Raw genomic sequence first — 16305 nt, forward strand, 5'->3', positions numbered from 1 at the left:
TAATTTCCCCAACTCTTAAACGACTCCTCGGGTAGAAAATCTTGCTTCGAACAACCACAAGATCTTCTTTTGATCCCTTCTCCACCACCGGCGTCACCGTTTGGTTGACTCATTATGAATTTACACAGAAACAGTCAACCAAAAAAGAAACTAATCGAGAGAATCAATTAACTTAAGACAAGACGGGAGAATAAGAAAGGAAAATGGGGTTTATAAAGGAAGCAGAGACGACGGGTTACGGCCGGTACACACAGTGGTTTGAATATGAGAGGAAATTGACATGTGGAGGTTAATTTGGCAGTCACATTTGTTGTATCAAGCTGTGGTTTCTAAATTTAATTATCTCAACTGCTCAAAGGGCTTATACCACACTTCTTTAACTCCAAATCATTCTCAATTGGATCCTCAAGGATTTTTCTGATTTAATGTCGTCCCATCATAATCGAAATTATATTCCAATTAAAGCTAAATTTTAAAACTATTCTCCTAAAACTAGATTTGGTTAAATGAGCGGATTGTTAACTTCTAACTGTACAGTTTTACTTAGGGTACAATTATAAATAAAAATATTTATTTAACTTCATAATTATTTTACTCACTAATTTAAGTATTATAATTAGTATGTAGTTTAATAAAACTCTACAAAATAGTCTCTACGGTCGAGATTAATCGTTAGGATTTTATAATATTCTAATATTCTAATACTCTACTTGCATGAAGTCTAACACAGGGACCATTGTACGATGCAGAGAATTGAACTTGAAATTGTTGTCATGGGTTCACATAGTTGACTTGGATACAAAGTACAAAATCGAACTTTTATTAAGGATAAATTGGTGACACCAATCTAAGCTAATCAGGTAGGTGGTTGTACTATCCGCATGGTTAGAAATTGATGTTGTATGATGACACATGCCCCATAGTTCTGCACGTGCCATATGCTTGATATGTGTGAAATGTTTATGAAATGATGTGATGCGTTTGACGATATGTTTGAGATGTGCCATGTGAATGATATAATATATGTTATGGTACCATGTGTTTGACGATATGTTTGAGATATGTTCTTTCTATTTTCTTGTCTTAAATTAAACGTGTAAGTTCATGGCTTCATTTGCAAATATTGTATTTCAAACTACCACCTATATTATTTATGGAATTCATGTGGTGATGCTTCTAATTTAAGCGAGAATATTTAGGACGTTACATTAGGGAGTGTGATATGTGATGAGAGAATGAGGGTTGTCCTGCATGATTTTTTACGCCACGAAGAAAAATAAGGGAACCTCATGCATATTTGTATGTTCACGTGCATCGCTATTCCCTATGAGACAAAAATGACGAGTACGGACGCGTACACTATGAGACAAAAATGATTATCATGCTTAACATAGTTCAATGATGATCGCTATTCCCTCTGGGTGTTCGACAATAGTACAGAGTAGCTAGCCCTACCAGTCGGTCCAGAGGGTGCGCGAGCCTGCCTGGTGGGCCCATGCTCGCACATGTGGGTAGTGTGCAGCAAAGTACCATATATCCAATTTGCTAAGTTTGGAGAGTAGGCTTAGAGAATACGATTTAAAATGATAGGTCTCATCGTTATGCATGTGTTTGCATTCACCAACACCAATTGTGGGATCACTTAATGAATATTTCTTAAAATATTGAGGTCTTGTGTTATTTTTAAATTTCAGGTAAAGGCAAGACATCCATGTGTGGTTGACGATCATAGAACCTGTGTTAGTGTAGTTGCATTTTCACTTCTTAGATATTAGGTTAGATTAGGGCATCGTTTTAATTTTTTCTTTGGTTTTACTTATATTTCACATTGAATATTTTTCGTTGTTTTGGTTTTAAGACTCTTAATGCAAACGGATAAGTTCATAATATTATTTTATTAATTATTTTAAAGAATGTATCCACATAAAATTTATGTTAGATCATGCTAAAAAATAATAATTAAACAAATCAACTAATCTCATCCCTCCTCCAACCTCTCACATGCCCACTTTCCCCTCATCCCTCAATCAACTCCCCCCTTGCTCCCTCCCTTTCTTCCAATTCTCACTACATTATCTCCACATTTGTCCTAACACCACAAGATCTCCCATCATCAAAAATGAAAATCTTTCTCTTACAATTACAACATGAATCAATTTTGTCACATCGTTACAAGCTTCGAATGACAAGTTAAGCTAATCTTAAAAATAGAATAGAACGTCGGCCAAGGCCAACCAAGTAAATGACGTTATTATTGACATGGTTATATTTGATGCTGACACGTGCCTCGTGGTTATGCACGTCATATATTTGATATGTGTGATTGTTTATGAATCGATATGACATGTATATGTTATAATATGTGAATGATATGAGAACTCTTACATCATGATATGTTTGAGTAGGATACGAGAATGATGCGATGAACGTAATGTAATGATATGGCTAAGATATTAATATAACGACACGGTTAGGTTATGTATAGAAAATGATATGGTTATAATAGATTGAAAAAACGATTTGTATAGGTTATGTATAGAAAATGATATGATTATGATAGATTTATAAAACTATATGGTTAGGGTACGTTTGGAAAACAATATGACTAAGGTATGTCCATGAAATGATACGACTATGAGATGTATAAGGACAATAAGGTTATGACAAGATTAAAAATACGATAGGATTAGGATATGCATTATAGGGTAGGTTTTGTTGGATTCAAACTCTCGTCCAAATATAACATATTTGAACTTGGATGTAATAACGTGCTATATATAATGCACCCTATTAATTATTACATGGATGGTATATATTTAGATAAATAAGGTTAGAAAAGTAGTGAGCCTGTTGTATACCAATTTGATTTGACTATATATAAAAGAAACAAAACAATGGATTTGTGAACAAAGAAAAAGTTACCAACTTAAACTCCCAAAAAAAAAAAAAATAATAATAATAATAATAATAAAGCCTCAAACATAAACATATTCGGTTCTCATCATATTGTTTGCTTTTAAATCAAACATGATTATTAGCTCATGTTTTGCACAATCCAACTCAAAGATACAACTCTCATTCTCCCCGTGGGAAGTTGCAATTTGGAATCATATAAAGGATTCAATTCTCTTGGCTTACTACAAGTCTAAAGACAACGATTTAGGCAAACATGAAATCGAACTTGGAGCGAAATACTTTTGGACCTTTAAAGATAATTTTTGGCAATCAACACGATTTTGGTGCAATTTTAGCAGCAAACACGGACATGCTTGTGGTGAATTATTTTGGCCAGAAATGGAAAATTGGTTTAGTGATCAATGTTATAATAGTATTTGTACTTGGGCAGCACGAGACAATGGCATTTTCTTACGTCTTGGTTCTAAAGAATCATATCTATTAGAGTACACTTGGAAATGATGTCGAGTTTCATTGGGTTGATTTAAACCCAATGTCCAAGGATGTTGAGTTTCATTGGGTTGATTTCAACACAATTGTTGAACTAGACACGAGAAAACCCTTATTGCTTTTCTATTTTGAGATTGGAGGTCAATTCTTTTGTACTTGTCGAGCTAAAATGTATATGGATGATAATAAAAATAAAACATGTATATATATATAAACTTTTTTTTTTTTTTTGGGAAAGATACAAGTTGTAAGGACCTGGCTAACTCGATGACTTCATTAAAGACAGGAAAATTTTTAGCGAAATAAAACAAGAAAATTTAAAACATAATATACATTATATCAAAATAAAGTTCATACATGAGTTTTTAAAACACAACCCAACATTTAAGACACAAAATACGGAATGGACACAAAACATTTTAAAATAAAAAGATTGAGGACGACGGGTGAAACTTGTCTACGGCACCTACTCCAGAGTCCGCTCCCGACCTCGAAAAGCTCCTTATTACCTGAAAAATAAGGAATGAGTACAAAGACTCAGTAAGTAGCCTACTTGTAGGTTCTTAATCGTGTCCTTGATATGCTAGAGTATCACACTCTTTCTTTTCTTTTTCTTGTTCTTGTTGTAAGTACTTATGCTCTTTAGTTCTTATCCTTGACTTGTATGTTCTTATCACGATCTATTCTGAGAACCTTGGTCCTTGGATCCTTAAACTTAGTTCTAATCCAACGGCCGGTTCTTAGGTCTTGGTTCTTGGTCTTAGAACTTAGATCTTGATCCATGTTCTAGTCATTGATCTTTGTCTTGCTCTTGGTAATTTCTAGGTTCTTGTTTTGCTCTTTTAATGATATATAGTACTAAATTATAGTTTACCTTGTATATCATATTTGATATTTTATTATAAGCAAATGTCTCCTTAACATAGGTATCTTTTCATATATTGTTATTTTCATTTATTCTATTTCCATATCCTTGCAATTTATTTGATTATAAATAGGGAACTTTCACACACCATTCACTTGTGGTGGTTTAGCAAACATTCTCAGGTTCGTTCTCCAAGACACTCCCCTAAGATTTATGGCACTAGTCATGAACCGGGAAACCTTTATCCAAGGTTTCATGCGTTCCAATTGACAGAGTTTCATAATATTTGGAGGTTCTCTAGTTCATGAACCGAAGCTAAATTAACTTATGGGTATTATCGTCAATTTACATCATTTCTTGGTTTACCTACTTAACCTTATTTAATGACCACCAAATTTCATATATAGTCTTAACGTACCATATCATGCATTTGAGTTCACATGCAATCGTTCATGCAATAATACAAACATGCTCAATGGGAAGATAACGTTCATCTTCTTCCGAAGCGCAGATTTCACATATTTTCCTACATCCTTTATCATGCATACATTCAATATCGCATTGTCACTCTAAAATGATTTTAGAGTCGATCATATCTAGATCCTATTGATTTTCTTAATTAATTTATTTGCATGGCTTACATGCTAATATGTTAGGTCTAGCAAGCTAGGTTTATCAATTTTACAGCATGCATGCTTAATCCAAGCAGTTCCTACAAGTACTACTCGTTGGAATCCAAATGGTTACTTACATGGTTAACGCGTGTTTTCTCGATCTCGAGTCTCTCACTGGAGAGGGTTCCAAAAATTATGAAATTTCCTTGATGGGTCCTAATTCACATAATAATAAGGTCAGTATCGCAGTTGGGATGAAAAAATACCAACACGCAAAAAACGGGTGAGAATAGGGGGCTCCACGCAACTGCACGTACATGCAAGATCCCCCATGCGCTGGCACGCGCCCCCTGTCACAATCGCACTTTTAATGGCAGCGGACTTGCGATTGTGCGACACTCACTTTCCAATGACAAGTGAGCGAAGCCAATTCGTTCTTACGTCGCCTACGGCCAAGCGACGTATGCTCGAGCCTCTGATCTCAGTTTTAAGAGAAGGTTTTAGAAAACGAGGGTAGAGAGAGATTTTTGAAAGAGACGTTATATAAGCAAGAAAGAGAGAAATAACAACGGCTCACAGTATATAACCTTAGGTAGGGAGAAGTTGACAACTAGTCGTATCCCCCTATAGTACATTCTGAGGCATTTCATGCCTGACAGGCCTAAACATGATATTTTTGAAACGTCATACTTCCTAGAAATACAAAAGTAAAACACTAGAATATGAAAAGACATGAAGGGTTGGGTTTGTCATGGGCAACATGCCTTAGACGAGCATGATCGTGACATCCTCCCCCACCTAATTGGTTGACGTCCCTGTCAACCGATAACTTTCAAACCTGGTTATGTGGGTGGCGGCGGAGTCTAGATCTTCGGCGCGTTCCCAGCTGGTTTCCTCCATAGGGAGATTCTTCCATTTGACAAGTAATTCACGAATCGTCCATACAGGTCTTCCTATCTTCCTAACTCTGTCGGCTAGGATCTCTGCTATTTCTTTGATGTCTCTTTGTTTCAGATCGATGCTCGGTCTCGTGATTACATTTCACTGGTTTATACGTCCGGGTTAGGGTGATAGGGCTTCAAGTTGCTCACATGAATTATCGGGTGGATTTTCATCCATGTGGGTAGTGCAACTCTGTAGGAGGTAGCTTCGATCATTTTAAGGACTTCAACCGGGCCTTAATATTTTCGAACTAGTCCTGGTCCTTTCGACTGCAAAATCTGATTCATTCTGGTCTCAACTTGATGAGGACTTGATCTCCTGCTCGAAATTGTTGGGATCGACGCTTCTTGTCCGCCCACTTCTTCATATGCTTGGAAGCTTTCTCTAAATATGCCCGGGCTATATCAGTTGTCTGCTTCCATTCTCTTGTGAAGTTTTGAGCTTGAAGGTTTTTCCCTGGATAAGGATGATCAATAATATGAGGCAAGGCCGGTTGTCGTCCACTTACAATTTCAAAGGGACTCTTTCCCGTAGACGAGCTTGTTTGACAATTGAAATAGAATTGAGCGACATCTAACAGTTGTATCCAGTTCTTCTGGTGAGCGTCGATGAAGTGACGTAAGCATTCTTCGAGCAAGCAGTTGAACCATTCTGTCTGTCCATCGGTTTGAGGATGATAGCTCGTGGAGATGTTTAAAGTCGTTCCCAAGAAGGCAAATAGTTCGGTTCAGAATGTGCCAATGAATCTACCATCCCTATCACTGATGATGCTCGACGGAATGCCCCATAACTTGACAACTTGTTTGAAAAATAGTTGGGTTGTTAGTTCAGCCGAGCATAATTTGGGAGTGGGGACGAACGTCGCGTATTTTGAGAACCGGTCTACGATAAACAAGATGGCGTCATATTTCCCGACTTTTGGGAGGTGTGTTATGAAGTCCAGAGATACACTTTCCCAAGGCTTTGTTGGCACAAGTAGAGGTTCCAAGAGTCCCGAGACTTTGGTTTTTCGACTTTATCTTGTTAGCAGATGAGGCACGTCCTTGTGTACTCCATGATGTTGTCCCGCATACTTGGCCAAAAGTACCTCTTTTTTATTAGGGCGTATGTTCTTTGCCACCCAGGGTGTCCGGCCCATAAGGTATCATGACATTCATAAATGAGCTTCTTTCTCAGTTCTCCCGTTCTTGGAACGTATAATCTGTTTCCTTTAGTCATTAGAAGGTCTCCCTCGACCCAAAGCTATCGTGTCTTCCCAGCTTTATCTAGCTCAACGACAGCTTTAGCCGATGGGTCTTTGTGTAAATGTTCTTTGATGACGTTGTGCATCGATCCATCGATCTTACTTGACTGAATATAGGCTGACATGCACAGGGCCGCATGTTCGCCCTTCTGAGTCAGCGCATCGGCTCCTTGATTACTCTTCCCTGCCTTGTGTTCGAATTTGAAGTCGAATTTCGCCAACGACTCCTGCCACCGGGCTTGTTTTTTCGTCAATTTTGGTCGAAGAAGTGGCAGATGACGCTATTATCCATCTTCACTATGAACTGTGATCCCAAGAGATACTGTCTCCAAACTCGTAGGCAATGGACTACAGCCAGCATTTCTTTTTCGGAGACAGTGTATCTCCGTTCGACATCATTGAGCTTTCGACTTTCATAAGCGATGAGGTGGCCTTCTTGAATAAGGACACCGCCTAGGGCAAAGTCGGACGCATCTGTTTCTATTTCAAATGGCTTTGTAACATCTCCTAACCTGAGGACAGGATCCCTCGTCATGGTTGCCTTAAGATCTTCAAAGGTCATTTGACATTTATTTGACCACGACCAAGGGTGGTCTTTCTTCAGGAGCTCCGTTAAGGGGGCGGCTCGTCGTGAAAACCCTTCGACGAACCGCCTGTAGTAGTTTGCTAATCCTATGAAGGATTGCACATCGGATACAGAAGTAGGGACTTTCCACTCTTGGATAGCTTTTATCTTATCGCTATCCCTCCCGATCTTTTCACAACTGATGACATGAATAAGGAAGTTGATGCATGTTTGTGTTCCCCTAGGGTTGTGCTGTATACAACTATGTCGTCAAGGTATACTATGACGAACTGATCAGAGTATTCATAGAAAACCTGGTTTATTAACGTGAAAAACGTAGCTGGGGCGTTTGTCAAGCCAAAGGGCATTACTAGGAACTCGAAGGTCCCATATCTTGTTACGCACGTCGTCTTGGACTCGTCCCCCTCAGCGATACATACTTGGTAGTACCCTGATCGTAAGTCCAACTTCGTGAAGTATTTGTCCTCGTGAAGTTGGTCGAACAAGTCAGATATTATCGGTAGCGGGTATTTGTTGCGTACCATCACCTTTTTTAAGGCTCTATAATCTATGCATAAACCCAATGTCCCATCCTTCTTTTTCTGAAATAGTACGAGGGCTTCGTAAGGTGCCTTTGCCGGGTGGATGAATCCTGCTGTCAACAACTCATCTAGTTGTTTCCTCAATTCGGCTAGCTCAGGGGAAGCCATTCGGTATGCGTTCTTTGCTGGGGGTTTAACCCCCGGAAGGAGTTCAATTTCATGATCAATGCCTCGACGAGGTGGTAATGTTTGTGGTAAGCTCTCTGGCATTATGTCAGCATAACTGTCTAGTACCTCCTTGATTTCGTCTGGGATAGTTTCTTCAGTGGTCACTTCTTCCATCACTGTATAGCCATAAATGTAGGTTCCTCTCGTGCGAGTCCTCTTTTCAATTGTATAGCTGAGATCATTCTAAGATTACCTAGCTGCTTGATGCCTGCAGGTATTACTGTAGGGTTGCAGTCAGTGATCACCAAGCATTTCGCTAGTGGCATTGGGATAACTTTGTCTTCAAGAAGGAACTCCATCTCAAGTACCACGTGAAAGTCGTCTACGTGGACTACGACAAGGTTCAGCTCTCCTGTCCAAGTGCCTAATTTGAAGGGGACTCTTTTGGAAACTCCCACAATAGGCAAGGCCTCGGAGTTGACAATTTTCATTTTTAGAGGGTCTTTCTCTATGGTGAGTCCAAATCTTCGTGCTTCTTGATCTGTGATGAAGTTGTGAATCTCTCCTGAGTCTATCAAGGTGCACTTGATCGGTCGAGAGTTTATTGTCGCATCCACAAGCATGAGCCCTTTCTCTATTATCTCCTTCGGGTCGGCCTTCCGTTGGAGGGCTGACAAGAATTTGAGCGCACTCATTTAGGGGTTGTCTTAATCTTCCTTCTTGTCTAGCATAGTCTTGACTCTTGTGTCGTTGCTCTCTTGAATGGACACTTGGAGTGTAGTGAGAGAGGCCCGATGAGGACATTAGGAAACTTTGTGGGGGCCTTTACACAATATGTATTGTAAAGGTGTCGTCGGGTGGTTCCTTTGAGTGTAAGGTCCTCGAGATGTCCCTGCTTGGTTGTTCTAAGGAGGTCTATCTGTCCACCCGCTTGGTCTGTCGTTACTTCCGTTTGGCCTGTTGGGGCTTCCATTTCGATGACCTGGCAGCTTATATGTTTTGCCCCCAGTGTTTGGGGCCTGTGTTGTTTTTCTTTGATAACCTGCTTCGTTCCCATAGTCTAGAAGTCTCTCGGCGCTGGCAATTGCGGTAGCTAGGTCTTGAATCTTTTTCTCGTGTACTTTTGTTTTGGCCCACGGTTGTAACCCATTTATAAAGAAGAACATCTTGTCCTTTTCTAATGTGCCCCTAATATCTAGCATCAGGGTCGAAAATTGTCTGACATAGTCCCTTATGCTTTCAGTTTTCTTTAGGGCTATTAGTTTTTCTATTGCTAGATGGTCTACGTTTTCGGGGAGGAATTGGTCCCCTCAACTCTCTCTTGAGGTTCCAACGAGTCTACGGTGCACAATCCATCCTCGATGTTTTGCACCTTCGTACGCCACCAAAGTTTTGCGTCGTCTGTGAGATACATCGAGACTACTGTCACCTTTATGTCGTGGGTACAAGTCGGTGTGGCTTTGAAGTACTGTTCGACATCAAAGATGAAGTTCTCCAACTCTTTGACATCCCGGTTCCCTTTGAAAGGTCTAGGGTCTGAGAACTTCAATTGTTGGATCCTGTATTAGTTTGCCCAGCCGAGACGTTCTCCACGGCTTTCATGGTCACCTCGATACGGGTGCTCATGGTGGACATCTTTCCTTGGATGTCATCGATCGTTGCTCTGAATTCGTCATCTAATCCATTAAACAAACTCATCATTGTATTTTGTAGCACGTTGAACTCTCCACCACGTCCCTCCTTGTGCGCGACAGAGCTATTGGATCTACCAGACGGTCTTGGGCTGCTCATAGGAGCAACTTTTTCTTCGAGTGAGGTCACTAGAAACATCTGTTCTGCAATTGGCAACCCATCCAGGCGGTTGCCCATTGCGTCGATCACTACGACTTTTTCACTCAATTCCTTCACCCGTGCTTCACTTCCAGAAAGCGGAGGGTGTCAGGGACTTCTTTGAGAAACAGCATTTCCTTCTCTATTAAAGTAAGCCGGTCGGCTTGTGATTTGGGTGTCGACTTTGTCGTCGACATGTTTTCGGTCTTTGCTATTTCACAGAGCTTACAAAGCTCTAATACCACTTGTCACAATCGCACTTTTAATGGCAGCAGACTTGCGATTGTGCGGCACTCACTTTCCAACGACAAGTGAGCTAAGCCAATTCGTTCTTACCTTGCCTACGGCCAAGCGACGTATGCTCGAGCCTCTGGCCTAGATTTTAAGAGAAGGTTTTAGAAAACGAGGGCAGAGTGAGATTTTTTAGAGAGAGATTTTGGAAAGAGACATTATATAAGCAAGCAAGAGAGAAATAACAACGGCTCATAATATATAACCTTAGGTAGGGAGAAGTTGACAACTAGTCGTATCATCCTATAGTACATTCTGAGGCATTTCATGTCTGAGAGGCCTAGACATGATATTTTTGAAACGTCATACTTCCTAGAAATACAAAAGTAAAACACTAAAATATTAAAAGATATGAATGGTTTGGTTTGTCATGGGCATGCGGCCATGGGCAACATGCCTTGGCCGAGCATGACCGTGACACCCCCCACGCGCAATGAACAGAGGCGGTCAGCTCGGGCATCGCGCGAGCAGTGGCGCACATCGAACCCCAACGACGCAAACTTACCCTTCAAATTTTTTGGGCGTCACACATGGTGCACAGGGAGTGGCGAGATCGTTAGGTTGGACTGTGGGTCGTGAAATCGGTTGCGGGTCAGTTTGGTGGTTCCAGACGCTGTTTGATTCACGTGAGCATTTTGATTTCGGTTTGACCCGAATTCGAGCGTGTTGTCGCGTCTCAACAGGTAGGTTGAATGCATTTCTCTAGCAAAATGTTGCCACGTGTCACCTGCTCCGCCGCGCTGCTTTGTAAATTAGGCGACGTGTGGCAGCAATTTTCTCTCTCAGGTGTGTTTTCAATTTTTTAGGATCGACTCAGTTTCTTCACCAACGTCAGAGATTTTTTATTCACCTACATCGACGTATTTTTCTTGAACATAGAATGAATTGAATACATTCAAAGATACGGAAAAACTCACGTTTTCTATTCTTGTCCATTTCACTCGAACTCCGATTAAGCTCTAATTTTGGTTCGGGATTCCTTCAAGAAGCCTGTGTGAATCCTCTTTTAATTACACACCTCAAAACTCTAGATCCATCATTCAAGAAACTCCTTAGATCCAGGCAAAATCGAAACGAAAAAGGCCATAGTCTTACCTTGTCCATTCTCTGATTTTCTGGCCGGAATGGGCGAATCCACCACCCAAACTCCTCCTCCAGCATTAAGAGGAGTCTTGATTCGAAGTTTCTTGCCTTGGATTCGATCTCCAATGGTGGATTTGAGGCAGCAGATTACTCTATTCTACTTTTCTTTCAAAATCCTACCTTCTTCTTATCCCTTCTTCTTTTCCTCTCGTTTCTTTTGCTTTCTTGTTATGACTCAACTATCCAAACTCCTCATGTAGGAGTAGGGGCAAAATGACCTTGTCCCTATGTTGATCTTGTCAGTTTTTTTTAATCTTACAACCATCTCGAGCATAGTTTTCTTCTTCGTCGACTCGAGCCTCGGTCTCTTCAGCCTACAATAAAAAATCACGACCTAATTATCATGCATATATTTGGATCTTAAGTAGGAAAACAAAGGTTGTTGATACCTCCTAAGTTCAAGTGTTACAAAAAATAACATAGTATTTGAATAAAAAAAATGAAAAGTCACCTATCAACTTCCAAATGAAATCAACGCATACTACTATCGTATCTTGACTTCCATGGCCATTCTAACATTCATCGTCATCCTGTGCAATGACACTTTCTCTGTAATGACCCTAGATTTATACTAACCTAAAGTGGTTAATGTCATCATAACATACTCTCTTATGCAAAAAAAAAAAAAATTAAAACTTCATCATAAAACACTGCCATGAACTTACATGCTTTCAAAAATATTTAAAGCAACATAACAAAACTAAATAAAATATTAAAATTAAAAACATCCTATACTAACCCAAAGTCTAAATGAAATACCAATATCCTATGCATGTGCCACGGTCTTTAATTGCAATGTCATCATCAACCGTATAGAGGCGTCTTGCCTTTATCTAAAATATATGTAAATAAATGTAGCACACGACTTTAGTATTTTAAGAAATGCTCAGTAAGTGTCCCCACTTGATATCAAACACATAAACCATCACATGTCAATCAAACAAAATTGAGGGATCTTAGTGGTTAATTACCAAAACTCACAACGCGTAATTTTTACCACATGAAAATCAACATCTACCTTTACTCCTTCAAATGACTATCAATGGCTGGTTACCCGAATCACATAGCATGTAACCCTTGCCTTGTAAATCATTCACTGCAATCACCCCGTAGAGTGACCATTAGTGCCTGGTTATCTGATAGACACAGCGTGTAAACTTACCACATGAAAATCAACATCCATCCTAACTCCTTAAAATGATTATCAATGGTTGGTTACCCGAAACACATAGCGTGTAACCCTTACCTTGATAACCATTTTCTTAAATCACCTCACCCTTACCTTGATAACCATTTTCTTAAATCACCTCGTAGAGTGACTATTGGTGGCTGATTACCATCAAAGGTAACATGCATGCATTACGTCCCAAAATTGTATATTTTCATGAGCAACCAGACATTATGTCACACTACTCACATCAGAGATATTCCCAATCATCAAACATAATTATGCATGCAATAGGTCTCCAAACATTTATTTTTATAGTCAACATACATCGTATCACACAACACTCAACCATACAATACAAAACATATTCAACCCTTGTAGAAAAATAAAACAGTCAAGTTTCAATAGGAAGACCTCTTACTTGGAGAGCTTCTTTTCTAATTGTCCCTATAGATATTGGTCCAACTTCGACTTAGATCGAGCCTACATTTAAACACCCAAGTTTAACCAACCCAACTTGGCGTGATACAACGACTCCTACAAATCATAGGGTTTTATTGCTTACCTTCTTCCTACGTAGAGGTTGGGTCAAATCCAAACTATTCAAAAAAGAAACCACATTGTAAATTTGGTTGGCTCATTGTACCTTGGTTACGTTTACTCCTCCAAATAGTGGTTCTGGCGATGACAACATTGTTCAATTCGTGATAACGACGACAATTTGATGCGCGACGGCGACTGGCGATGGTCGTCCGACGTGCGGTGACGGCACGGGACGGCGTGGGCGATGGTGAGGCAGGACAGCGCGAGCGATGGACGGCAACAAGATTTAAAGAAGAAGAAGATGATGATAAAGAGGCAGAACAAGGCAGCGGCTAGGGTTTTGTGAGTGGCTCGCTCGTCCCAGGCTTCGTGCTCTATTACATGGGTGGCTGATTTGGTGGCTTTATGTAGGCTGATACCTAGGATTTATTTTTTAATGTATTGGGCTTGAGCCTAGGGTTTATTTTAATGTATTGAGCCTTGGGCCCAGAATTTGCACTTTACGCATCCCACCATGTCTGGAATTGGAAGGAGTCCAAGGTCAAATCACGATTTTTAAGGATATTTCCCATCCTTAAATGTGTGTATTGCATTACTAATCCCAACAATGGAGTAACTTATTTAGTATTTCTTAAAATATTCAAGCCACATGCTACCCTTATTTTTCACGTAAGGGTAAAACGCCCCTCCATAGACGACATGAATTCTAAAATGACCATGGAAGAAATCATGATAGAGAAGTAGTATGCATTGATTTTCATTTAGTAGTTGGTAGGATGATTATTTCATATTTCATGTTCAAAGACTATGTTAGTTCTATTTTCTTGTTTTAAATTCAACGTGTAAGTTCATGGCTTCATTTGCAAATATTTTATTTCAAACTTCCACATATGTTATTTATGGCATTCATGTGATGATGCCTCTAATTTAAGCAAGAATATTAGGGGTGTTACATTGAGTGTGATATGTGATCAAAGAATGAGGGTTGTTCTGCATGTTTTATTACGCCACGAAAAAAAAAAATATGGAGACCTCATGCATATTTGTATGTTCACGTGCACCGGGATACTTCCCCTTTATGATGAAGTATGGACGCGTACACTATGAGACGAAAATGATTATCATGCTGACCATAATATGACTAAGGTATGTCCATGAAATGATACGACTATGAGATGTATAAGGACGATAAGGCTATGACAAGATTAACAAAACGATATGACAGGGATACGCATATGGAAACGATATGAGTATGAAACGTTGTGATACAATACGAAAATGATATGATATATGTTATGGTACGATATATGTGAAAAATTGATATGTTTATGCTATGAAATATTGTGATACGATATGTTATGGTATGATATGTATACGATTCGAATTGCTATGTCTGGAAATATGGAAATGTTATGATTGTTGGGATTTATGCCCTAAAGCCTCGTAATTAATTATTTAGTTTTTTAACAATAATTTATATTATTTTATTTGTGATTTAATTGTTACCCATTATATGAAAATCCAAGGTTATTAATGTAATCTTGAACAGTATGTGGTTGACATACAAGACGATCGTGTTCAAGTAATAACCTAAAGAGTCTATAGTATATGGATAAGGTTGGGTGCCTTATTCTAGTAACACTATTGATACGGCCCACTTTGTAATCGTTACAAATGATTTGATCCAAATCATTCAAGTGAGGACATGTAAGTGGGGGTATCCTATACAATGAGTTTGTATGAGACTTGACCAAGAAATATTTAATCTCTCTTTATAAATCCATTAATTGAGAAGATTAATATTTCACATGTTGATCATATGCGACTCGATCTTAATCCTGAGTGAGTTACGAACTCTTACCTGTGAGGGCTTGTCCTTTAATTTACATGGGCGAGAATGGCTATTTTAGCCGATTCAATATGCCTACTATTTAGGAGAATTGACCAAATAGGGAGTTGGGAACATAATATCATGAGATGAAATTCACTCCTTTCCATACAAGTTCCATACAAGGAAAGTAGATGAGTTGTTTTCTTAAGTACTGATTTTGGGACTTGAACAATGGGGCCCCACCCTCTCATTGGCCTGAGAGGGACTTGGTTTATGATTGGATCATAGACAAATTGTTCATTAGAGAATCAGTGGTACTTAAGGTGAAAGATGTAATTATAGGGGTAAAACGGACTTTTGACCCAGCTGTAATTATGAACAACTCGTAAAGGATCGACTTGCTTGTAATGATTATATCGATGGACATAACTTGTTCTACAGTGCATAAGAGTGCAACTCTAGGTCTATAGTGGAGTGACCTATAGTTAATGAATGGAAATTGATTAATTAAAGAGTTTAATTAATTAATTTTGTATCATTGGAGCTTATAATCGGTAGGTCCATAAGGTTCCCTCGCTAGCTCCTAGTAACGCTAAAAGGTTCAATTTATTTGAAAGAAAATCCCAAAGAGATTGGAGAAAAAGTTTCGAGAATTCTCTAGAGATGTAATATGATTGATATGTTATGATTGACAGACAAACCGATTAACTAGCATGAGATACAACCCCGACATACACATGAAAGATATGTTATGATGGAAGACGCTAGCGAGATTGTATTAAATGATAATGAAAATTGAGAAACGTTGGGACCTTATACATTATTGTGTGCTCATGCATTGGGGGATACCCCTTATCCTTCTCAATAGTACAGACGCGTACGCTACGAGACAGGAGAACGATCATTATGTTAACATAATGCTGTCGTGATGATCGCTATTTGTAACGGATGTCTAACATCAATAACTACTAGAGAATTCTCGCCCCATCAAAAAGGGGGCCTAGGAGGCGTGCGAACTGACTGGTGGGTCAATACTCGCACTTGTGAACCGTGTGTAGAAAAATTAAGTACACATCCCAATTGCCCGTTATGATGACCGTCGCAGGAAAATAGACTGTTATGATAGGTCTCTTTCATGAAATTGTATGTGTTATC

At 39.2% G+C, this 16305-nt stretch overlaps 1 protein-coding gene across 1 annotated transcript in view; it reads right to left on the reverse strand.

Moving 5' to 3' along the window:
- LOC111474065 (cationic amino acid transporter 1-like) overlaps window positions 1–6489 on the reverse strand; it is a 7915-nt gene extending 1426 nt beyond the window's left edge. Inside the window, exon 1 of the mRNA XM_023119324.1 lies at window positions 6405–6489. Coding sequence (XP_022975092.1) covers window positions 6405–6489 — 85 coding nt within the window. The remainder of the gene's footprint in view (window positions 1–6404) is intronic.
- Between the last annotated feature and the right edge of the window lie 9816 nt (window positions 6490–16305).

This window comes from Cucurbita maxima, unplaced genomic scaffold, assembly GCF_002738345.1.
Source record: "Cucurbita maxima cultivar Rimu unplaced genomic scaffold, Cmax_1.0 Cma_Scf00229, whole genome shotgun sequence".
Lineage (NCBI taxonomy): Eukaryota > Viridiplantae > Streptophyta > Magnoliopsida > Cucurbitales > Cucurbitaceae > Cucurbita > Cucurbita maxima.